This window comes from Notamacropus eugenii, chromosome 2 (genome assembly GCF_028372415.1).
Source record: "Notamacropus eugenii isolate mMacEug1 chromosome 2, mMacEug1.pri_v2, whole genome shotgun sequence".
NCBI classification, from domain to species: domain Eukaryota; kingdom Metazoa; phylum Chordata; class Mammalia; order Diprotodontia; family Macropodidae; genus Notamacropus; species Notamacropus eugenii.
In genome coordinates this window covers 520,398,192-520,423,366 of record NC_092873.1, presented here as the reverse complement: position 1 = coordinate 520,423,366, position 25,175 = coordinate 520,398,192, and the positions used below count along the sequence as shown (strand labels likewise).

The 25,175-nt window shown below is 36.9% G+C and overlaps 1 protein-coding gene across 2 annotated transcripts in view; it reads left to right on the top strand.

The window, feature by feature from the left end:
* Positions 1-7,713: 7,713 nt before the first annotated feature.
* The window catches only part of LOC140530239 (cytochrome P450 2J2-like), a 47,149-nt gene continuing 29,687 nt past the window's right edge, over positions 7,714-25,175 (top strand). Inside the window, exons 1-2 of one of the 2 annotated variants that reach the window (XM_072649668.1) lie at positions 7,714-7,966; positions 10,760-10,922. In XM_072649668.1, the coding sequence (XP_072505769.1) occupies positions 7,754-7,966; positions 10,760-10,922 (376 nt within the window). In that variant the 5' untranslated portion in view covers positions 7,714-7,753. The remainder of the gene's footprint in view (positions 7,967-10,759; positions 10,923-25,175) is intronic. The other variant, XM_072649669.1, reaches the window with a different exon arrangement.

Genomic DNA, 25,175 nt, shown 5'->3' with positions numbered 1-25,175 from the left:
TGATCCCTGTAGGATTGATTTATTTACCCCTAGAGTGAACTTTGACTTAGAATACATGGAGAAGGCAGATAATTAAGGTGGAGCAAACATGGAGTTCCCAGTGAGATTGCCTGCTCGTTGAATGTTAGTGCCCTCTTCTCCAAAGTCTCCAAAATTTGGGGATAATGAGGAAAGAACCCTGACAGATGGATCCTAGGACAATAGTGCAATTCTGAATCTGCATTTGATGGGAAAATAAAGGTGAAGTGATGGAGATCAGAATGGGGGGTATGCACCTGCAACACAATGCATACGACTAGCTAGTGAAGTCAGATGGGTTTAAACTTTGGTCAGTAAATTCTCAACTTTGTTCATTATCTCTGGGTTCTTGGACTATTTAATTTTAGTTATTTTTTCCAATTATGTGTGAAGAAAAATTTAACATTCATTTTTTTTTTAAAAAAAGGCTCTAAGCCCTAAATTTTCTCACTTCCTCCTTTCCCTACTCCCTGAGACAGTAAGCAAATTGATGGAGGCTGTACATGTGTAGTCATGCAAAATGTATTTCCATATTAGTCATGTGAAAGAAGAAATAGACTTAAAGAAAAAAAAACACAAAACACAAGAAAGTGAAAAGAGTATGCTGTGATGTGCATTCAGACACCATCGGTTCTTTCTCTGAATATGGATAGAATTTTTCATCATGAATCCATCATGTACCCCAGATATTTTTTATTTTCTTTTTTTATTAATTCATTTTTAGTTTTCAACATTCACTTCCACAAGATTTTGAGCTCCAAATTTTCTCCCCATGTCTCCCCTACCGCTTTCCCAAGAGAGCATGTATTCTGATTCCCTGTCCCCCAATCTGCCCTCCTTTCTATCACACACCTCCTTCTTTTACCCCCTTCCAATCTATTTTCTTGTAGGGCATGATAGATTTCTATAACACATTGCTTCTATGTCTTGTTTTCTAGTAGCATGTAAAGCAATTATTATCATTTTCTTAAACGTTAGCTTACAAATTCTCTCCCTTCATCCTTCCACACTCACCTTCATTGAGAAGGCAAGCAATGCGACATGTATAGTCATACAAAACCTTGCCTTAACAGTCATGTTGTGAAAAACTAACTATATTTCCCTCAATCCTATCCTGCCCCCAAATTTATTCTATTCTCTCTTTTTTATCCTGTCTTTCATCAAATGTGTTCCTATTTAATTACCCCATTCTTCCAATTACCCTGTCCCCCTATTTTCCTGTAACGTAAGATAGATTTTCATACCGAATTTAGTGTGTATGTTATTCCCTCCTTAAGCCAAATCCAGTGAGAGTAAGATTCACTCATTCCTTCTCACTTCCCCATACTTCCCTTCCATTGTGAAAGCTTTTTCTTGCCTCTTTTGTGTGAGATAATTTATACCATTCTAATTCTCCCTTTCTCCTTCTCCCACTATATTCCTCCCTCTCCTCTTAATTTTATTTTTTAGATACCATTCCTTTATATTCAACTCTCCCTGTGCCCTCTGTCCATATATATATATATATATATATATATATGTATATATATATATATATATATATATGTGTGTGTGTGTGTGTGTGTGTGTGTGTGTGTGTATGTATATATATGTATATATATACATATATAATATATAAAATCCCTCCAATTACCCTAATTCTGAGAAAATTCTTAAGTGTTACAAATATTATAGTTTCATGTAGAAATGTTAACAGTTCAACTTTAGTTAGTCCTTTATGATTTCTATTTACTGTTTACTTTTTCTTGCTTCTCTTGCTTCTTGTATTTTAAAATCAAATTTTTTACTCAACTCTGGTCTTTTCATCAAGAATTCTTGAAAGACCTCTATTTCATTGAACGTCCACTTTTTCCCCTGAAGTATTATGCTCAGTTTTCCTGGTTGATTCTTGGTTTTAATCCATGTTCCTTTGACCTCTGGAAGATTGTATTCTAAACCCTTCGACTCCTTAATGTAGAAGCTGCTAGATCTTATGTTACCATCATTGTGTTTCCACAATACTTGAATTGTTTCTGACTGCTTGCATTATTTTCTCCTTGACCATGGAACTCTGGAAGTTGGCTGCAATACTTCTAGGAGTTTGATTTGGGAGTCTCTTTCAATAACCAATCAGTGGACTCTTGGAATATCTATTTCACCCTCTGGTTCTAGAATATCAGGGTCATTTTCCTTGATAATTTCCTTTTTGGAATAATTTATTTGTTTTCAGTTTTCTGCAAAGACTTCCAAAAGACTTAGATTTTCTATCCCTCCCTACCCCCTCTATCCCCAAGACAGTATGCATTCTTATATGAGCTCTATACATATATTCTTCTTAAGCACATTTTCACATTAGCCATGTTGTGCAGAAGAATTAAAATGAATAGGAGAAACCATGAGAAAAACACAAGGAAAACAAAACATAACACAAGACAAAATATTGTCCTTCATTCTGCATTCCAAGTCCATCGTTTTTTCTCTGGTTGTGAATGGCATTTTGCCTCAGGAGTCCTTTGGGAATATTTTAGGTTCTTGTAATGCCATGAAGGGCTAAGTGTACGAGAAAAATTCTTCTGTGGCTGTAACTGTGTACAATATTCTCCTGGTTCTTCTCCTTTCACTCAGTATCAGTTAGTATAAGTCCTTCCAGTCCTCTCTGAAGTCTCCTTGTTCATCATTTCTTATAGCACAATAGTATTCCATTACATTCATATACCACAACTTGTTCAGCCATTCCCCAATTAATGGGTATCCCCTCGAATTCTAGTTCTTGGCCATCACAAAGAGAGCTGCTATAAATATTTTTGTACATACAGGCCCCTTTACCATTTTTATGATCACCTTGGCATACAGTCCTAGAAGAGATATTACTGGGTCAAGAGGTATGTACATTTTCACAGCCCATTGGACATAGTTCCAAACTGCTTTCTATGATGGTTGGATCAGCTCACATCTTCACCAATAATGAATTAGTGTTCCAACTTTCCCACATCTTCTCCAACATTTATCATCTTCCTGTTTTGTCATATTAGTCAATTTGATAGGTGTGGTACCTTAGAGCTGTTTTGATTTGCATCTCCCTAATCAATAGTAATTTAGAGCATTTTTCTATATAACTATAGAGAGCTTTAATTTTTTCCTCTGAACATTGCCTGTTCACATCCTTTGACCATTTGTGAATTGGGGAATGAATTGGATTCTTGTGCATTTGAATCATTTCTCTGTATATTTTAGAAATTAGGCCTTTATCACAGACAATAATTGCAAAAATTCATTCCTAGTTTTCTGCTTCCCTCCTAAACTTAGTTGCATTGCGTTTGTTTGTACAAAAAACTTTACAATTTAATGTAATCAAAATTATCCATTTTGCACTTCATAATGTTTTCTGTCTCTTGTTTGGTCAAAAATTTCTCCATTCTCCATAAATCTAACAAATATACTATTACTTACTCCCCTAATGCATTTATAATATCAGGCTTTGTACCTAGGTTATGCATCCATTTGGACTTTATTATTGTGTAGGGTGTCAGCCAATGGTCTATACCAAGATTCTACCACCCTGTTATACAGTTTTCCCAGCAGTTTTTGTCAAACTGAGTTCTTTTCCCAGAAGCTGGGGTCCTTGGTCTTATCACACAGTGTATTGCTATATTCATTGACTACTGTGTCTTGAGTACCTAGCCTGTTCCTCTGGTCTACCTCTCTATTTCTTAGACAGTACCAAGTGATTTTGAAGATTACTGTTTTATAATATAATTTGAGATCTGCTAGGGCTAAGCCACCTTCCCCTTTACTTTTCATTAATTCCCTTGGTGTTCTGTACCTTTTGTTCTTCCAGATGAATTTTGATATTATTTTTCTAGCTCTAGAAAATATTTTTCTAGTAATTTTATTGGTATGGTTCTGAATAAGTAAATTTTTATTATATTAGCTCAGCCTACCCAAGAGTAACTGGTGTTTTTCCACTTACTTAGATCTGACTTTATTTGTGCGAAAAGTATCTTGTAATTGTGTTCATTTAGTCCCTGGGTTTGTTTTCATTGTTCTACAATCACTTCAATATATCTTAGATTTTTTCCCTCCCTTCTGCCCTTCCCCCCTACCTCCCCACTCCCTCCCTGAGATATCCTACAGTTTTATATGGGTTCTACACATACATTCCTATTAAATACATTTTATTTAAATGTTGCATAGAAGAATTAAAAAGAATGGTAGAAATGATAACGCAAACCAAAACCTAATCCAAAAGAAAATGATCTGCTTCATTGTGCAATGGAATTTCTTAGTTCTTTCCCTGGATGTGAAAGGCATTTTGCCATAAGAGATCATATATTTGACCCTCATCCTATAATCTCTGTGACTTCTTCCCAATAAATCCTTTATGATTCATAAATAAATTGTGGGTCATTGATTGCCCTTTTGCCATGAAAGCAATCTCCCTATCTTTTACCTTTTTTACACGGTGCCTGAGAAGAGGGGACATAGCCTTTCATTCAAGAAGAAGAGAGCAGAAATTTTGAGTGGAAAGTGATCTCAGAAGTCACCTAAGTCAGGTGTGTCAACCTGCAGGCTTAAAAAGGCAAACACTGGCATTATCTATGTTTTGTGGTATTTTTATTTTGTTAAACATTTCTCAGTTACATTTTAATCTGGGCCTGCTCATACTCAGGAGTGATGAGCTATGATGCTTTAGGTTGGGGTCTTGCATTTGGCTCCCCTGATAATGCAGCCTCCTTTTTCCAGATGAGAAAATAGAGATTCAGGGAAAGAAAAGTGGAAGATTCAGACCCAGACCCTCTGACTCCAATTCATGCTTTCTGCTCATTGTTCCATGAAGGCATTGAAAGGGAAAACACAGGGATGTTCATTCATCCTTGGTTCCTGGTCCCAAACTCAAAGACTGAAGAAGGTTTGAAAATCAGTTCCAAGCACTTAGAAGTACCTACCAGAGAAGATGATTTCTACTTTCATTTTCTCCTGGAGCCCTTGGTCTGTATTTTTAGTCTATGGATCCTTTTTCAGAGGGACAAACTTTAAAAAAATATTTATTTTTAATTTTTAACATTCACTTTTATAAATTTTGAGTTCTACCATTCTCCACCTTCCTTCCTATCTCTTCCTCAAGACAGCCTGCAATCAGATATAGGCTTTACATGCAGAATTATATTACACATATTATTGTATTAGTGATGTTGTCAAAGAAGAATAAGAACAAAAGAGAAAAACCATGAGAAAGAAAACAATGAGAAAATAATTTGTTTCAATCTGCATTCAGACTCCATATTTCTTTCTCTCGATGTAGATAGGATTTTCTATCAAGATTATTTGGGAATTATCTTTGCATAGCTGAAAAGATGTAAGTCTGTCTTACAATGGTGCTGTTCTGGTTCTGCTCCCTTAACTCAGCACCAGTTCACAAAAGTCATTCCAAGTTTTTTTTTTTTTCTGAAATCTGCTTGCTCATAATTTCTTATAGCACAATGGTACCCCATTATATTTATATACTACACTTTATTCAAGCATTCCCCCAAATGATGGGCATGCCCTCAGTTTCCAATTCTTTGTCACCTTAAAAAGAGCTGCTATAAATATTTTTTGTAATATGGTTCCTATGCTCTTTTTGATGATCTTTCTGTAACAGCCTTAGTTGTGCTACTTATAAGGGCTAGAAGAGGGGGTGGGACCCCCACAAAGATGAAAATGCTAGAAGCAGGTCCCCTGGAATAAACTCACAGATTCAAGCAGTGTTGAGGTCAAGGTATAGATTTATTATACTTTTCAGGGGGCAAGAGCTTTTAGGGAACTTGTAACCTTACAGGGATACAGGTAAATTTCATATAGGATATTTGTTGATTGGGGAGAGATTAGGGAGTGATTAAGGAGTGGTTTGTTCTTAAAGGAACATGCATTTATGGTATCTACTGCACAGGTATTTTACCCAGAATTAATTGGGAAATAGCCCAAGCAAATGCAGGCTACCTGGAAGTATGGTTTTAGGCCTGAAACATCACTAAGTCAACCAATGGTCAGGGCTGACTGAGGAAAAACCCAGGCTGCTCTCATCAATGTCTTGTTAGACAAGATATATGTAAAGGAACACATGTATTTCTAAGTCTAGGATACATATGATTGGTCAGTGAGTAGTAAATGTTGTTATGACTGAATGCACAGCCCATTCAGTCAGTACACAACTGGTTCAGACTAATAAATTGTATAGGTGCAGTTGGCTACCATAGCAGGAAAGAAGATAACAGTTGCTGCTGGGACAGACTGTGTCCTTGGGCTGGGGAGAAACTGGGATAGTGTTTTGAGGCTAGGGAGAAATATGATTTTTAAAGAGAAATGTGATTTTAGAATTGGGGCCTAAGCACCCCATAATTTACATAGAATTGCAAAGGAAATTCCAATTTTATTGAATTTTATTTCAATCATTCCAATTTTTCTAATAATTCCCATTTATTCAAATCATATTAAAATATCCCAATTATTGCATTTTCTTCTAATGACATTTTAATTTCATTTCAATTTATTCCAATTATATTGGGATTTCATTCAAATTATTCCAATTTATTCCAACTGTATTAGAATTATGTTCCAAATACACTGGCATTTTACTTAATTTGCTCCAAATGTATTAGAATTTTGTTGAAAGTCTATGGGGATTTTATACTATTTCAATAAATTTTAAATTATTTATATATTTAAATTGTTTCCTCCCATTCAAGTTCACTGAAATCTAGCCACATGACCTTAGCAGGTTCCGTGAACCCCAGGTTTGGCAACTAGGTGGTACAGTGGATAGAGCACCAGTAAAGGAGTCAGGGGCACCTGAGTTCAAATCTCACCTCAGACATTTGACACTCACTAGCTGTGTGACCTTGGGCAAGTCACTGAACCCCAATTGCCTCATCCTGGGTCATCTCCAGTCATCCTGATGAATATCTGGTCACTGGATTCAGATGGCTCTGGAGGAGAAGTGAGGCTGGTGACCTGCACAGCCCTCCCTCACTCAAAACAAAGTCAAGTTCAAGTCATGTCACCATTTCTGTGATGGCATGGTATTCTTTGGCAATGAAGGACTAACACACACACACACACACACAACCATACACTCACACACACACACACACACACACACAGACACTAGAGTTTAGAGCTCTTCTATGTTAGTCCTCAAGACCATTAGGAGACATTTTGCAAGAGGGAAAATTGTGCTGAATTGAAGCCAGGTGAGCCAAGTTCCAATGAAGGCTCTGAAACTTACAAACAGCTGAGGGACTTCATCAGTTTCCTGGCTTCCCTGGAACTCAGCTTTCTGCTCTCGAAAATAAAGGAACAAGATCCTGAGTCAATTCCTGCCTCACAGATCTGGCCTGTGATTTTGGCCCCACTAGCTGGATCTGTCTGTGTATGGAACCTTCCCAGGTTGCTCTGGTCAAATTGTCTCTTTAGTTCCTAGGAGAAACACCCAGTCTTCTTTTCCAGGTGGAAGATACTAGGGATACAACATGTTTATTCCCAGGAGGCAGACCCTGACAGAGGGCAGAGGCACAGAGGGGAGGTTGACATTCCCTAGAGCTCTCACTGCCTGACCTATAAAACCAGTCAAGGTAGCAGCTCCAAGGGAACAAACAGAGCTTTGTCCTTCACATGAACCCTGCTCCCATTGGCCCCAAAGTTGTTGTTGTTTCTGCAGGAAGAGGAAGAGGGAGGAGGAGCTTGGTTTCTCTGGCCTTAGTGCTAGAACTGGGGAAAGATGCAGCTCCCTCCGGGAACCGTGCTCCCTTCTCTTTGGGAAAGAGCCCCCCTGCAGACCCTCCTGCTCCTCTCTGCCATTCTCCTGATCCTTGCACAGTATCTGCAGAGGAGGAAGCAGCATCCCACCTACCCCCCTGGCCCTCCTGGGCTGCCAATATTGGGCAATGTCTTCCAGATGGACTTTAAAAGTCCCCGAATCAACACTGAAAAGGTAAGGAGTGAGATGAGAGGGTGAGAATCCATTGGCTGTGAGGGAGGGGGCATGGGAACTGGGGCCCTGGGGAGTGTATGGGATTGGGAAGCCACAAGTATGGGTGTCCATCCCTGCTCTGGCCCTACTAGGAAGCAGCTTTAAGTGTCTGGCTTGGAGCTTAAAGGGTCTGGGTTCACATCCCCTTCTGACCTGTGGGACCTCAAGAAAGTCATATGTTCATCATTTCTGGGGTGTGCCATTGTCCTTTTGTTTGTGGCCAGGTTTAGATGACTGCCAAAGCCCTTTCTGCCTCACTTTCTATGATTCTGATGCAATAAAATAATAATTGTAAAGTGCTTCATACAGTGATTGGCGCACAATAAGCATTGCACACATATTGGCTAGCATTACTATTGTTATTATCTATAAAGTGATAAGTGACTTCCTTGAGAGACTGTCTTTTGCTGAACACAGTACCTGGCACATGGTAAGCACTTCATAAAATTGCATAGGCAGTATCTGAGGTCCCCACAAACTCTACAATCAGAGGTACTTCACTGGGGTCATGGAATTTTGGTGAAAAGTATTTTCTTAAAAGTATATTTGGTTTTCACTGTAATCCTATATATTTTATTTTATGCATTTAAAAATTTTCTTCTGAGAAGGGACCCATAATATTCACCAGACCAACAAAGGGACACGACTACCAACACCACACACACACAAACACACACACACACACACACACACACAGACATCAGGGTAAGGACCCACGGTCCTTGACCTTGATCTTAAGACTTTGGACAAGCCATGTCATGTCTGTGACATTCACTTGCCTTATTGGTCAATTCCTGATGTCAATATGCTGCCAACATCCCAGTAGTGTTCCTTTCAATTAATTTCACCAAACACTAACAACTTTTTTTTAATCTAACATATTACACTGCCTGATCATATTAGATCCACTATACCCAACCCCTATAAGGAATATTTCACCTTGTTTGTGTGTTCTGGACCCCTCTGGAAGTCAATCTGGTAAAACTAATGGATATTCCTCAGAACTGTGATTTTAAATGCATAAAAATAGGAAAATAAAGTAAACTGACTATAACGAAATGCAGTTATCAAAATTGTAAAAAAAGAAAACCAAATTGCCGTGGATCAGATCTTTTTCAAAGAAAGTATAGTTGTGATTTTTTGGTATTTAGTGTGAGACTTTCCATTTATTTCTTTTGAATTTCACCTTACTGCCTTCAGTCCAACCACAGCCCATCAATTTTTTTTGTTTACTCCATCACTTAGCTACCCTTCCCAAAATAGAAATTAGGTGAGCACCCCATCTGTGCTTTTATATGAGTCATTGATAAAGTGTTACACAGCCTAGAGCTAAGCACAGATATAGGAGAAACCCACTGGACACCTGGGATATTCTAATGTTAAGTGCTTTGGGAAGAGTCATACAGCTGGCCTGGGTCAGAGGGGGAACATGAACCATGGGTCTTTATGCACTATCCCATGCTGTCTCCCAGATGAGATTGATGTAGCCCTTGCTCATTTGTAGAGAACTTTTCAGGCATTAACCCATTGAATCCTCAGAATACCCTTTTGAGGTAGCTACTCTTTATGCAGAAAATACGTCTTGGAAAAAGGTTCAGTGACTGGTTCCTGAGGGAGTCAAAGGTAGTATCTCATCCTAGTCATAAGCCCTTATAATATCCCACCTTTTATCTCATTTTATTTTTCTTTTTGAAGTCTAATATTCCTAGGTCCTGATAGTTATCATCATTAGCTATCAACTTGATATCCTTGTCTAAGGTCCTTGAAGCAGAAGATCAACATTCTTGGGCCCTTACAAGCTCCAATGACTGCAGACAATAGTGTGTTGACAGATTTTCAAGTGTCTGTTACCTGAGGACAAGACTTGCTAAGTTTAGAGAAGCTCATGACCATGTTTGCAGTAGCATTTGTTGATTTTTTCTTTAATTCCTCTCAAAGGCCACCTATTTCATTTTGAAAGGGCTTTGATGGGTGTCAATGGGGGAAAGGCACAATCAAATAACAATAATTTCAGAAGCACCTGCTATGGGCCAGGTACTATACCAAGTGCTAGATGTTAAGAAAACAAAAATAAAATTGACCCTGCCCTTTGGAAACTTACCTTCTAACCACTCTAATGAACTTGCTAATGGTTCAAGTATTGACCTCTAAGTCTTTCCCAGGTAGTAAGCTCTGAGTTATTTTTTGTCACATATTTGTAGACCAGTGTGCTGCATTGAATGTAGCAGCCACTTCAGAGCCTGGAATATATTCATTCTTCTCCTGAATCTTTTAGAATTTCCAGTTTCCATGAGCACTCAGTTTCAGAGGGCCATCTCCTACAGGTAGCCTTCCCGACCCCTGCCAGGTGCTGGTGTCCTCTGAAATCATTGAGAATTGCTTTTGCATGTATTCTATATTTGCATATATATGTATATATATGTAATACATATATATATGTGTGTATATATATATATATATATATATATATAATATATACACAGATAATTTCCTTCCAATGCTAGTCACTCAAGGGAAAGAACTCTGATATTTATGACTGTTTTCTCAGAGCCTAGCACAAGGCTTGGGATATAGGTGCATGATTCACTGTTTGTTGGGATGATCTGTACTGACTTCAGTGGAATTGGATCATGCTGAATTGAGTGGGCTCCATTGGAATTGATGTTTCACATTGCTAGAATGTTATCGATAACAACATAGACAAAAATAGCCTAAAAGGCTATATAAATTTGCAATCAAAATTATGTTTTTCAGTTTGCCAAGAAATATGGAAATATTTTCTACATGCATGTGTTTGGTTATGATTTTATAATGGTAACTGGATTGCCACTCATCAAGGAGGTCCTTGTCAACCAAGGCCAGGTGTTTGTTGATCGTCCCCCATTTCCTATCCACTTCCATATCTTTAAATCACATGGTGAGTTCTTTGAATTATGATAAATATTTTTCTTCTCCATCTATGATTCCTGTCCTACATTATTCCTGAAGGATTTCAACCTATTATAGAAGTCTTGTGTCTAGAAGAAACATGATAGAAAAAAATAGCCCTTTGAAGTTTCCTAACTTTGTATCTAAGAGTGGGGAATGGAGGGTAGAGGAATGAGATTGAGAAGGAGGGCAATTGGTATGATGAAGGGATTCAAATTCATCCAATAGAAGGAGATTGGAGTGTTTAACTTAAGGACAGGAAGACTAAGTTGGTGGTTGAAAAGAGGCATGATGACTCATTGAGTGATTGAATACCCTGTTAATAGAAAAGTATTTATTTTTTCTTCACACCAGAACAAACAGCACACGATGAGGGTTGCACAGGGGTACAATTTGGCTTGATATTAGCAAAAGTTTCCTAACCATCAGAGGTACCTGAAAATGAAATAGTTTCCCTTCAGAGGTGGTAGATTCCCCCTCATTGGAGGTTTCCAAGAAAAGCTGTTCAGTGTGTTTTGTTGGTGTTATTTGCTGGGTACCAATTGGACTGGATGACTTCTGAGATGCCTTCCAATTCTGAAGCATTCATGATTCTGTCTTTAGGCCCTTTGACACACTATGGTGTGCGGGCCAGCAATCCACCCGTATCTGGAGGAACTCAGTAAAATCAAAGCCCCAGGTCAAAGTCTATTTTTAATTCAGGGAATAAAAACAACATTTCTTGAACAAAGTACAATCAAAAGAAGAATGCACATGAAATTGAAAATCTACTATGCAAAATTTAATATGCTTTTCAAATATAAAAAAATATTATTTAAATATCTGTTTTTCCTTTCTTCCTTCCCTTCACTCCCCTCCCTAGAGATGGCTAAAATTTGACAAAAACAGGTGTGTGTGTTTGTGTGCATGTGTGATTATTCCACACGTAATTTTCATTCATCATTTCTTTCTCTGGATGCAGATAGTGTTTTTCTTTATGTATCCTTGATAGTTAATTTGAGTGTTTATAATAGACAAAATAACTTAAACACTTAGTCTTGCTTAAACAATATTTCTGTTATATTATATGATGTTTTCTTGGTTTCTGCTTGTTTCAGTGTTCAGTATTTCATGCAAGTCTTTCCATGTTTTTTCCTATGATTATTGAGCTCATCATTTCTTACATAACAGTAATATTCCATCATAATCATATATCACAACTTTTTCAGCCAGTTGATGGGCATTCCAATAATCTCCATTTCTTTGCCACAACAAAGAGAACTTATAATAAAGATCTTAGAACACAAAGGTTCTGCTCCCACTTCCCTAATCATCTTTGGATGTAGACCTAGTAGTGATATTGCTGGGTCAGAGGCTTAAGGTAGTTTAGTAACACTGTGGGTGTATTTCCAGATGGCTCTTCATAATGGTTGGGCCAGTTTACAACTCCACCAATAATTACTTCCCAATTTTTCCACATGATTTCTGACACCTGTCACCCTCCCCCGGAATCATTTTAGCCAATCTAGTAGGTATAAAATTACATCTCAAAATTATTTAAATCAGCATTTCTATAATCAATAATTATTTAAAACATTTTTCATATGATGATGTATTGCTTTGATTTCTGCATTAGAAAACTACCTCTTCACATTCATTGACCATTTTTCAGTTAAGAAATGACTCATAATCTTTTATATTTGATTAAGTTCTTTTGATATTTTAGATGTGAGACACTTATTTAATTAACTTTCCATCAATGTTCCTTTTTATGATCTCTTTTGAGTACAGACCTACTAGTGGTTTTGCTGGGTCAAAGGGCATGCACAGTTTTTTACCACTTTGAGTATAATTCTAAATTGTTCTCCAGAATGGTTGGATCAGTTCACAACTCCACGAACAATGCATTAGCGTTCCAATTTTCCCACACTTTCTCAAACTATTACTATTTTCCTTTTTTATGATATTAGTCAATCTGATATGTGTGAGGTGGTACCTCAAAGTTGTTTTGATATGCATTTCCCTACTAGACAGTGTTTTAGAGCATTGTTTCATATGACTTTGGCATTTTAGAGATTTGTGGGATCTCAGAGGCATAAGGCCCAAGACTGCCTTGACATGAATTGGAATCCCCTCTCAATATTCTCAACAAATAGTAATCCAGACTCTCTTTGAAGACCTCTGAGGATGGGGAGCCCAAAACCTTTCAAAGAAGCCCATAACATTCTAAGACAAGTTTAACTGGTCAGCAGTTTGTACTTCCCTCAAACTTCTATTCTTCTCCTTGTACTTTCTTTGTCTGATTACTCCTGGTTTTGCTCTCTGGGGCCAGGTACTCTTTAACATCAATACACTTCCCCTGACTTTCTACAAGCTCCTCTTCCCTCGTTTTACATATGGAATAATTTTTAACTTACTTCAGATTACTGATGTGGGCCTGTCTATCAGATTACATCATAAGAAATTTCTAACCATTGTTAGTTCCTATGATTCTCTTGACCCAGACACATCTCTCTGTTTCTTTCCTTTTTTTGTCTAGATGACCACAAAATTTTTGGTTCTTTTTTCTTATTTTTCCTCTTTTTATTTATTTTTAAGGTTATTTTTATTTGGTATTTTATTTTTCACCAATTATTTGTAAAAACAATTTTAACATTCAGTTTTAAAACTCTGAATTTCAAATTCTTTTCCTTCCTCACTCTGCCTCCCACATTGAGAAGGCAAGCAATTTCGTTTAGATTATGCATGTGTAGTCATACAAAACACATATCCATAATATGTGGATTTGTGAAAGACAACACACTCACACTCACACATGCACACACACACACACACACACACACACACACACACACAAAACCTATTTGGGGATTGAAAGCATTTTTTAATCAAAAGTCCTTCACAATTTTCTTGGATCATTGTATTTACGAGAGTAGCTGAGTCATACATAATTTTTGTCTTCTAATATTGCTGTTGCTTTGTTCACAGTACATTTCACTTTGTATTAGCCCATTCCATGTTTTCCAGTTTTTTTTCCCTCCAAGCATATTGTTTATCATTTCTTCTATTACAATAGCATTCTATTATAATTACATACCACAACTTGTTCAATCATTCCCCAATTGATGGTCATCCTTTCAAGATCTAATTCTTTGTGGCCAGAGGAGCTGCTATAAATATTTTTGTATATATTGGGTCTTTTCCTTTTGTTTTCTTTTTATTATCTCTTTTGGGATACAAATCTAGTAGAGGCATTGCTAGATCTAAAGGTATGCATGGTTTTATAGTCCTTTGGGAATAGTTCCAACTTGCTCTACAGAATGCTTGAATCAGTTCACAACTTTACCAACAATGCATTAATATCTTCTTTTCCCTACATCCTGTCCAGCATTTGTCTTTTACCTTTTCTTTCCTGTTAGCCCATCTAATAGGGATGATATAGTAGCTCGGAATTGTTTAATTTGCATTTCTTGAATCAATAGTGAGAGAATTTTTTCATATGGCTATAAATAACTTTGATTCCTTCATTTGAAAACTGATCATATATTTTGATCATGTTTCAATTGAGAAATGACTCTTATTTTTATAAACTTCTCTTTATGTTTGAGAAGTGAGACCTTTTTCAGAAAAATTTGCTTCAAATCTTTTTCTAACTACTATCACTAACTCTATTTCCCTCTGTCCTATTTCCCTGCTCCCAGTTTTTTATTCTCTCTCTCCTTTCACCCTGTTCCTCCTCAAAAGTGTTTTGCTTCTGGCTACATCCATTCCCCAATCTGCCCTCCCTTTCTGTCATCCCACTTCCACTTCTCTTATGCCCTTCCATTTCATCTTTCTTGTAGGGTAAGATTGATTTCTATACCTAATTGACTGTGAATGTTATTCCTTCTTTGAGGCATTTCTCATAAGATCAAGGTTCATTCACTCTGCCTCACCTTTCTCCTTCTTCCTCTACACTCTACAAGCTTTTTTCTTTCTTCTTTTATGAGAGATAATTTATCCCATTCTACCTCTCCCTTTCTCTTTCTCCCAGTATATTCCTTTCTCTCACTCTTTAATTTTTTTAAAATATCCTCACTTCATATTCAACTCGCACCTATGTCCTCTGTCTATATATGCTTCTTTTTACTCTCCTAATAATGATAAATGTCTTATGTATTACAAATTTCTTCTTCCCATGTAAAAATGTACACAGTTAAATCTTATTAATCCCATTATGATTTCCCTTTCCAATTTGTCTTTTTTCTTCTGTTTCTCTTTAGTCTTGCATTTGAAAGTCAAATTTTCTATTTAGTTCTGGGCTTTTCATCAAAAATGCTTGAAAGTCTTCTATTTCATTGACTATCCATTTTTTTCTGGGCAAATGATTCTTGGATGTAATCCTGGTCCCTTTGTCCTCTGGAATGTCATATTCCAAGCACTGCAATGCTTTAAAAAGTAGAAATTGATAAATCTTTTGTTATCCTGACTGTGGCACCATCATACTTGAGTTGTTTCTTCTTGGTTGTTTGCAATATTTTATTCTTTCTTGAGAACTCTAGAATTTGGTTATAATATTACTGTGAGTTTTAATTTTAGGATCTCTTTCTGAAAATGATGAGTGGATTCTTTCCATTTCTATTTTACTCTCTGGTTCCAGAATATGAGGGCAGTTTTCCTTATAAATTATTTTTTCCCAAAATGTATTATTTTTTTTTCAGATTTCAACATTCACTTCCATAAGTTTTAAATTTTTTCCCCTTCCTCTCCAGGACAGCATACAATCTTGTATGACCTCTACACATACGTTTCAATTAAACACATTTTCACATAGTGTAATGTTAATGGATTTATATTAATGGGAGTTAAAGAGCTTCCTCAGCCCATTAATTGGTCTCAGGTGAAGCCCACTGGGGGAGAAACTTGTTTAAAGGAAAAGTTTGTTTGCTTGATAATTTAAACATCTTTTGTTAATTAGGCACTGAAGAACAAGGGTTGTGAAGCCTTCTGATCGTGAAAATCTATATATACTCCGAGGGGGGATTTTGCCTTGGGGTTTACTCATTGGAAGTGTTTGTGTGATTTTGCCAGAGGAGATTCTGAGTAGTCATTAAGAAGCACCCCCCACATACAAACTTTGAATACCCAGATTTTGGTGCTTGTCTCTGTGTTAACTATGTATATATTGTTTATGGTCAGATAGTTAGAACTCCTGTCTGTTGATATTTATTTCTTTGTTTTTTCCTTCTATTTTCTCTGTTATATATAATTAAGAATATTGTTGACCCCTTAAAAGTTACCTTTCTTTTAGAAAAGCAGATCTAAGAACCTGTGCCAACAGGTCATCCTGGGTATGCTAGGGTGGTTGTTGCTGTTACAATTAGTCATGTTCCATAGATGAATTATAATGAAAGGGAGAAACCATGAGAAAAATAAACAAAACATGATGAAAGAGAAAATAATCTGCTTCATTCTGCACTCTGACTCCATAGTTCTTTCTCTGTATGTGGATGGCATTTTGCGTCATGAGTCCTTTGGAAGTGCTTTAGCTCCTTGCATTGCTAAGATGTCTATCAAAAGCATTCCTCAAGCACTGTGGCTATTACTGTGCATAATGTTATCCTAGTTATCTCATTATTCAGCATGAATTCATACAACTCTTTCCAGGTTTTTCTGAAGTTTGCCTATTCATCATTTCTTGTAACATAGTACTATTCCATTGCATTCACATATCACAACTTGTTCAGTCATTTCTCAAGTGATAGGCATTTTCTTGATTTCCAGTTATTGGCCATCACAAAAAGTTACTATATTTTTTATAAATATTTATAAATTTATAAATATTAATATAAAGGACATATGGGTCCTTTTCCCCATTTTTATGACCTCTTTGGGAAACAACACTAGAAGTATTCGTGGGTCAGAAGATATGCACATTGTACAGTCCTTTAGGCACAGTTCCAAAATGCTCTCCAGAATGATGGAATCAGTTCACAGATCCACCAACAACAAATTAGTGTTTCAACTCTCCCACATCTGCAGCATTTATCATTTTTCTTTTTTATCAAGTTAGCTAATCTGATAGATATGATGTGTTACCTGAGAGGTATTTTGATTTGCATCTCTATATTGTTTGCATCTCTATAATATAGTGATTTAGGGCTTTTATTCATATGACCACAGATAGCTTTAATTTCTTCCTCTGAAAATTGCCTGGTCATATCTTTTGGCCATTTATTCTTATATTGACTTATATTCTTGAAAATTTGACTCAGTTCTCTATGTCTTTTAGAAATGAGGCCCCTATCACAGACAATAGTTACAAAAATTCTTTCTCAGTTTTCTACTTCCATCTTATCATGGCTGCATTGGCTTTATTTTTATAAAACTTTTCAATTTAATGTAATTGAAATTATCCATTTTTCATTTCATAATGTTCTCTATCACTTGTTTGGTTATAAGTTCCTCCATTCTCCATAAATCTGAAAAAGAAATTCTTCCTTGTTCACCTAATGTGTTTACAGCATCAGCCTTTATACTTAGGTCATATATACATTTGGATTTCATTCTGTTAAATGGTATCAGGAGTTGGTCTTTGCCCAGTTTCCACACTATTTTCCAGTTTTCCCAGCAGTTTTTGTCAAACAGGAAGTTCCTATCCCAGAATCTGGGTACTTGAGTTTATCAAACAGTAGACTGTTATTATCATTGTCTACTGTGTGTTCTGTACCTAACCAATTCCACTGAACTACCCAATTATTTCTTAATCAGTGTCAATTGACTTTAATGATTGCTGCTTTATAATCAAATTTGAGATCTGATAGGGTTAGGTCATGTTTCCTAGTATTTATTTTCATTAATTCCCTTGATAGTCTCTACTTTTTGTACTTGCAGATGAAGATTGATATTATTTTTTTTCCAATTCTACATTTTCTTATAGTTTGATTGTTTTGGTACTGATTAAGTGAATTAATTTAGGGTGAATTGCTATTCCTTGATAATTTCTTGAAAGATGGTGTCTAGACTCTTTTTTTGATGATGACTTTCAAGTTGTCCAACAAATTTTAAAATTAGCTCCACTGAATCCATTTTCTAGGTCAATGTTTTTTTTTTTCTTTTTTTGTGATATTTTTGGTATTTTTACTGGGACATGAATAATAAAATTGCTCAGTAAAGTAGTAGTTTCTTATAGAAATGATTAAGATCCATCTTTCATAAAATGCCCAAACTCTTATTTCTAAAACACAGGTCAGAACATATACTATCACCAAAATCTTCAGTAACTCCCTGTTGTCCCCTGTATAAAATACAGAATCCTCAATCTGGAATTTAAAGAACTCTTAATTTGTTTCCCTCCTACATTTCCAGTCTCACTTCAGATGATTGCCCCTTAGCCATCCTCCATTGTCATCTATTCCATATGTATATATATATATATATATATATATATATATATATATATATATATATATATATATACATATTATATACATACACATATGTGTATACATATATATATATATAAAACATCCCATTTTTTTCCCAAGTGATCCTCGTTGACTGGTATGTATGCTGTTTTGACTTCCATCTCATGGAGGTGTTAATTTTTTATGCTTATTTTTATTTTTAGTTTTGAACATTCATTTCCACAAAATTTTGAGTTCCAAATTTTCTCCCCATGTCTCCCCTCTCCCCACCTCAAAACACCAAGCATTCTGATTACTCCTTCCACCAATCTACCCTCCCTTCCAACACCTCTCCCTTCTCTTATCCCCATCTTCACTCTTGACTTGTAGGGCAAGATAAATTTCTATATCCCATTACCTGTATTTCTTATTTCCCAGTTGTATGCAAAAACAATTCTCAACATTTGTTCTTAAAATTTTTGAGTTCCAATTTGTCTTCCTTTCTCCCTCTCCACCCATCCCCACTGATAAGGCAAGCAATTCAATATAGGCTATATATGTGTAGTTTTGCAAATGACTTCCATAATGACTTCCATAATTCATGTTGTGGAAAACTATATTTCCCTCCATCCTATCCTGGTCCCCATTTCTTCTGTTCTCTCTTTTGACCTTGTCCTTCCCCAAGAGTGTTTACTTCTAATTGCTTCCTTCTCCCATTTCCCCTCCCTTCCATCACCTCCCCCACCCCGCTTATCCCCATCTCCCCTGTTTCCTGTAGTGTAAGACAGGTTTTCATTCCAAATTGAGTCATTATGTTATTCTTTCTTGGAACCAGGTGTGATGAGATAAGCTTCACTTTTTCCCTCTCACCTCCCCCATTTTCCCCTCCACTGAAAAAGCTTTTTCTTGCCTCTTTTATGAGAGATAATTTGCCCCATTCCATTTCTCCTTTTCTCCTTCCAATATATTCCTCTCTAACCCCTTAATTTTGTTTTTTTTAGATATGATCCCTTCCTATTCAACTAACCTTGTTTCTCTCTATCTGTCTATCTGCCTGTCTGTCTATCTGTCTATCTATCTATCTGTCTGTCTGTCTGTCTATCTCTTTCTCTCTCTATATATATATATATATGTGTGTGTGTGTAATCCCTCCAACTACCCAAGTACTGAGAAAAGTTTCAAGAGTTAGAAATATTATCTTTCCATGTACTAATGTAAAAAAAATCAACTTTCTCTTCGTAATATATTCTTCTCTCACCCCCTTCTTTTATTTTTTTAGATATGATCCCTTCCTATTCAACTCACTCTGTGCTCTCTGCCTCTGTCTCTCTCTCTGTCTCTGTCTCTATCTGTGTGTGTGTATGTGTGTGTGTGTGTGTGTGTGTGTGTGTGTGTATGTGTGTAATCCCACCAACTACCCAGATACTGGAAAAAGTTTGAAGAGTTACAAATATTGTCTTTCCATGTAGGAATGTAAACAGTTCAACTTTAGTAAGTCCCTTATGACTTCTCTTTGTTGTTTACCTTTTCATGCTTCTCTTCATTCTTGTGTTTGAAAGTCAAATTTTCTTTTTAGCTCTGGTCTTTTCATCAAGAATGCTTGAAAGTCCTCTATTTCAAAGAAAGAACCATTTTTCCCCTGAAGTATTATACTCAGTTTTGCTGGGTAGGTGATTCTTGCTTTTAGTCGTAGTTCCTTTGCCTTCTAGAATATCATATTCCATGTCCTTTGATCCATTAATGTAGAAGCTGCTAGATATTGTGTTATCCTGATTGTATTTCCACAATGCTGAACTTGGTTCTTTCTAGTTGCTTGAAATATTTTCTCCTCGACCTGGGAACTCTGTAATTTGGCCACAGTGTTCCTAGGAGTTTCTCTTTTTGGATCTCTTTCAGGAGGTGATTAGTAGATTCTTTCAATATTTATTTTGCCCCCTAGTTCTAAAATATCGGGGAAGTTTTCCTTGATAATTTCATGGAAAATGATGTCAAGCCTCTTTTTCTGATCATGGCTTTCACATAGTCCCATAATTTTAAAATTATCTCTCCTGGATCTATTTTCCAAGTCAGTTGTTTTTTCCAATGAGATATTTCATATTATCTTCCAGTTTTTTCATTCCTTTTTTGTAATTTCTTGGTTTCTCATAAAGTCATTAGCTTCCATCTGCTTCATTCTATTTTTTAAAGAACTGTTTTCTTCAGTGAACTTTTGAACCTCCTTTTCCGTTTGGCTAATTTTGCTTTTTAAAACATTTTTCTCCTCATTGGCTTTTTGGAGTTCTTTTGCCAATTGAGTTAACCTATTTTTGAAGGTGCTATTTTCTTCAGCATATTTTGGGTCTCCTTTAGCAAGCTGTTGACTTTTTTTCATGATTTCTTGCATTACTCTCATTTCTCTTCCCAATTTTTCCTCCACCTCTCTTACTTGATTTTCAAAATACTTTTTGAGCTCTTCCATGGCCTGAGACCATTGCATATTTACTTTGGAGCTTTTGGAAACCTTGACTTCCTTTGAAGATATGGATTGTTCTTCCTCATCTGAAATACTGGAAGAAATTACCTGTTCACCAATAAAGTAACCTTCTATAGTCTTATATTTTCCCTTTTTTTCTACATTTTCCCAGCCAGTTATTTGATTTTTGAGTCCTTTGTCAAGAGGAAGGTATACTCTGGACACCTGTAAGTTCTCAGTTCTTCCAAGGTGGCACAATCAAAGCAGAGGGCTTTACTCCTCTCCTGACCTGCGCACTGCTTTGGAAGCAACCAACACTTTTTCTACCCAGAATCTGTGAGTAGTAAAATTCCCTCTCCACAACCACCTCCAGCTCCACCATTCCAGTGCTCCTCCTCACCCCAGGACCATGCTCAGGGCTGAGGGTCAGATTGCCTGCTCAGTTACCCCAGGGGATTTGGGCTGAGGGCTTCACAAATGGGTGCTGCTGCCGCTGCAGCTGCCACAACTGCCACTGCCTGGAGCTGAGATCAGGGGAAGACCCTGATACCTTCTCATCCAGTTGAAAAAGTCCTCTTACTTACCTTTGAAGTTGCCTTTGGCATTTGTGGCTTGAGGGATCTGAGAATCGCTGCTGCTCCTGAGGATTACACCCCAGAAGCCTGTTCCAGTCCTGTTCCTCCCAGTGCCACATGGCCAAGGCTGGGTTGTGCTCCGTTAAACACTCCATGCAATAGACCTCTCCTGTTGTCCTTCTAGGCTACCTTGGGTTGGAAATCTCTTTCACCCTGTCATTCTGTGGCTTCTGCTGCTCTAGAATTTGTTGAAATACATTTTCCACAGGTTTGTTATGGGCTGTGTTTGAAGAGCTAGAGTATGTGTATCTTTCTACTCCACCATCTTGGCTCCACCCCTCCATTTTTTTTTTGAGATATTTCACATTGTCTTATTTTTTTTCATTCTTTTGGTTTTGTTTTGCTGTTTCTTGATTTCTCATAAAGTCATTAGTTTCCATTTGCTCCATTCTAACTTTTTTTTTTATTGTCTTCAGGAAGTTTTGGGACCTAATTTCCCATTTGGCCAATTCTGCTTTTTGGCATTTTTCTCCTCTGCTTTTTTGGGCCTCTTTTATCACTTGTCCTAGTCTGTTTTATCAAGGTGTTATTTTCTTCGGTAGCTGTTTTTGTGTCTCCTTCCCCAAGTTATCGACTCATTTTACATGATTTTCTTGCCTCACTCTCATTTGCCTCCCTAATTTTTCTTCTACTTCTCTTACTTGATTTTCAAAATTCTTTTTGATCTCTTTCAAGGCCTGACACCAATTCATATTTTTCTTGGAGACTATGGATATAAGAACTTTGATATTGCTGTCTTCTTCTGAGGGTGTGTTTTAATAGTTCTTATCACCATAGTAATTTTCTATAGTCAGAGGAATTTTTTCTGTTATTTGCTCGTTTTCCCAGCTTATTACTTGACTTTTAACTCTTTGTTAAAGTAGTGCTCTGTTTCCAGGTGAAGGGCACACTTTCCCAAGATGAAGGGATTTTGTGCAGCTATTTTCTGAGATACATCAAGACATTTCATGAGTTTTCAGTTCTTCTAAGGTGGTAGGATCTAAGGAGAGGTGTTTACTACTCTCTTGGACCATGTTCTGGTTAGAGTGACCACAAGCCTTCTTTCTGCTCTGGATCTGGGAGGAGGTAACCCCCTACGCTGTGGTTGTAAGCTTTGCTATGGTCGTGCTTCTTGCCCAGAGACTGCCACTCAGGATTGAGACTTGGAATATGGACAAAGCAACATATCCCTACCTCAGTGCTAGCAAATAATCTCCTTCTGACCAGTTGTTCTACTCCCTTCTCTTTTGTGGACTGAGAACTCCAGAAGCAGCCACTATTGCTGCTACTTCAGTGACTTCCAAGGCCTGTTCCTGGTTTGCTGTGGCTGTGCTGTGCTGACATTGCCTTTGCTGAATTTTGCTCCATTCTCATCCAGTTGTGACAGAACTTTGCTGCTTGGATTTGAAATTGTTTCACTCTTTTGAGTGTTCTGCTGCTCAAGAATTTATTTAGAGTCATTTTTAAAGCTATTTGAAGATAGAACTCAAATGAATACCAGCATTTACTCCACCATGTGGGCTTCCCTGCTCATTTTTCTCTCTTGCAAACTGTCTCTTTTTTCTATTTGATCTTTGCTAATATGCTGGCAAAGCAAGACCCTGGTGACATGGGAAGCCCAATTATTTAAAAATCAGCTAAATATGGAAAAACTCTGGCTTTGAGGCAAGAAGTTGAAGGCATCTCAGCTCAGTCACCCAGGCCTGCAGTTCCTAAATGAGTGTGGTGACAAGTGAATTTCAAAAGACCTCCCTGTCTAAATGTAGGGTCTTCATGATATGTGCATAAAAGATCAATCATAGATTAGAAAGCATACACCTATCAGACAGCAAGAAGTAATGGAAAGATAACAGACTGTGAAGTCTCAGGGACTCAGTTTCAATGTTGGTTCTGTCACATTTTACCTGAATGATTTTGTGGAAGTCCCTTACACATTATAAGCCTTAGCTTCCTCCAGGTAAATCAAGAAATTCAGATTAAATCACCTCTAAGGTGCATTTTCCAATTCTACATATAGTATCCTATGATCCTATGATCCTATTTATATATCACTAGCAGAAGAGGAACTTATATTAACCAAGTGAGAAGTACTGGTTTGAGGTAAATCATCTCACAAAGGAGCATTGTGGTATAAATGAAATTGAAAGAGAATGGAAAAATTCCATTTTATTTGGGATGGCTGTCCAGGAGAGAAAGAGGGAAAGGTTACAGGGAGAATGTAGACAATCTGAAAATCAAAATATACCAAAGCAATTCTTTTTTTAAAGAATGTTTAAAATATTCTTTTAAAAATCTAGAAATCAAGAGAGGAATCTAGTAGTTGAAGCTTATAATTACAGCAAAATGAGATATTCACTCATAGAATATATAACCTTTCCCCCCAAAAAAGGTTTCTTTGTTTTTGTTTGGTTTTTTCTTTACCATAACATGGGGAGAATATTCTGCAAAGATTTCCTTTCAATATAGAGACACACCCCATCAGGAGAGGCTACTGATCCATACAGGAGAATGAAGGCTAGCAGGAAAAATCAAAATCACATTAAAATTTGAGCCTTATTCTTATAGAACAGTCAGGGGTATAAAGAAGTTACATTTTTTTTAGAGAAAAATCAGCCTCAGCTACAAGGAAGGGACTTTCCAGTTGAATAGATGTTGTTGCTAACACATCTCACCCATTGGTAGTAAAATCCTAAACATCTTTTAGTGGACTCTCTGGCACTTAAAAGGTCTTAGACAGATACTGGACAATGGTGACCACAAGAACATGAGAAACCTGGAATCAGCCCAAGTATAGAAGAAAAAAAATGGACATGTGTGTACACACACATACACACTCTCTTTCACACACACACACATTCACAGAGATAGTAAACAATGGACTAACTTCATGAGCATGTGCAGTCTATTTGTAGCACTAATGTCACAAATAGTCCACAGAAAAACTTCTGATGAAAAGTGGTTAAAAATAAACAGAAGTACAACCAGAAATATTAGAAATGTGGTATAAATGGTCATACTTGCTGCCTAGCACCTGAACTGAATTGTGGCTCATGAGTCTCTTCAGTAAGGTGGGTAAGGGGTTATTGACTTTTTGTATGCAACCTTTCTCAGGGCCTGAGTTTATGAAGACAATTTTCCTAAACCACTATACACTCAGCATTAATGCACAAACCAAGGAAGACCTCTCCCTGCCTATGAGAAGTGTTAGGTGGAAGGAGGCAAGCAGGTGATACAGTGGAGAGAGAGATGTGACAGGAAACCCTTAGTTCAAATCAAGCCTCAGACACTTACTACCTCTGTGATCTAGGGTAAGACACTTAACTTGTTTCTTCAACTGTGAAACAGAGACAATAACAGCACCTGCTTCCCAGGGTAGTTGTGAGATAATATTTGTAAAATTCTTAGCACTCTGCCTAGTACACAGTTGGTGCTTAATAATTAGTCTTCCCTCACCTTTTCTTTACCTGGTTAGAGGCCACTGTGGAACGATCACTCTCTTTTTTCCTGTGGGGTCTAGGTAGTTATATAGAATGAGTCCAACCTCTCCCCTGTCCTTAAAAAGTAACATATTTCTAAACAGTTCCATTTTAGGACACCCTTCAAAACTCTAAGTTATATACAAGTGATTGTACAACACTGAAAACAGATAAAATAACAATAAAAAAGCAAAATATCTCTAAACAATTCCATTTTGGAACACCCTCCATAACTCTGTTTTGGTCCCCAAGTTCATCCTAGCAAAGATAATTCCTGGGAAAGAACAATCCCAAGGTCCCTCTTCTACTACTATCCTGTCCCATTCTTGGGTAGAG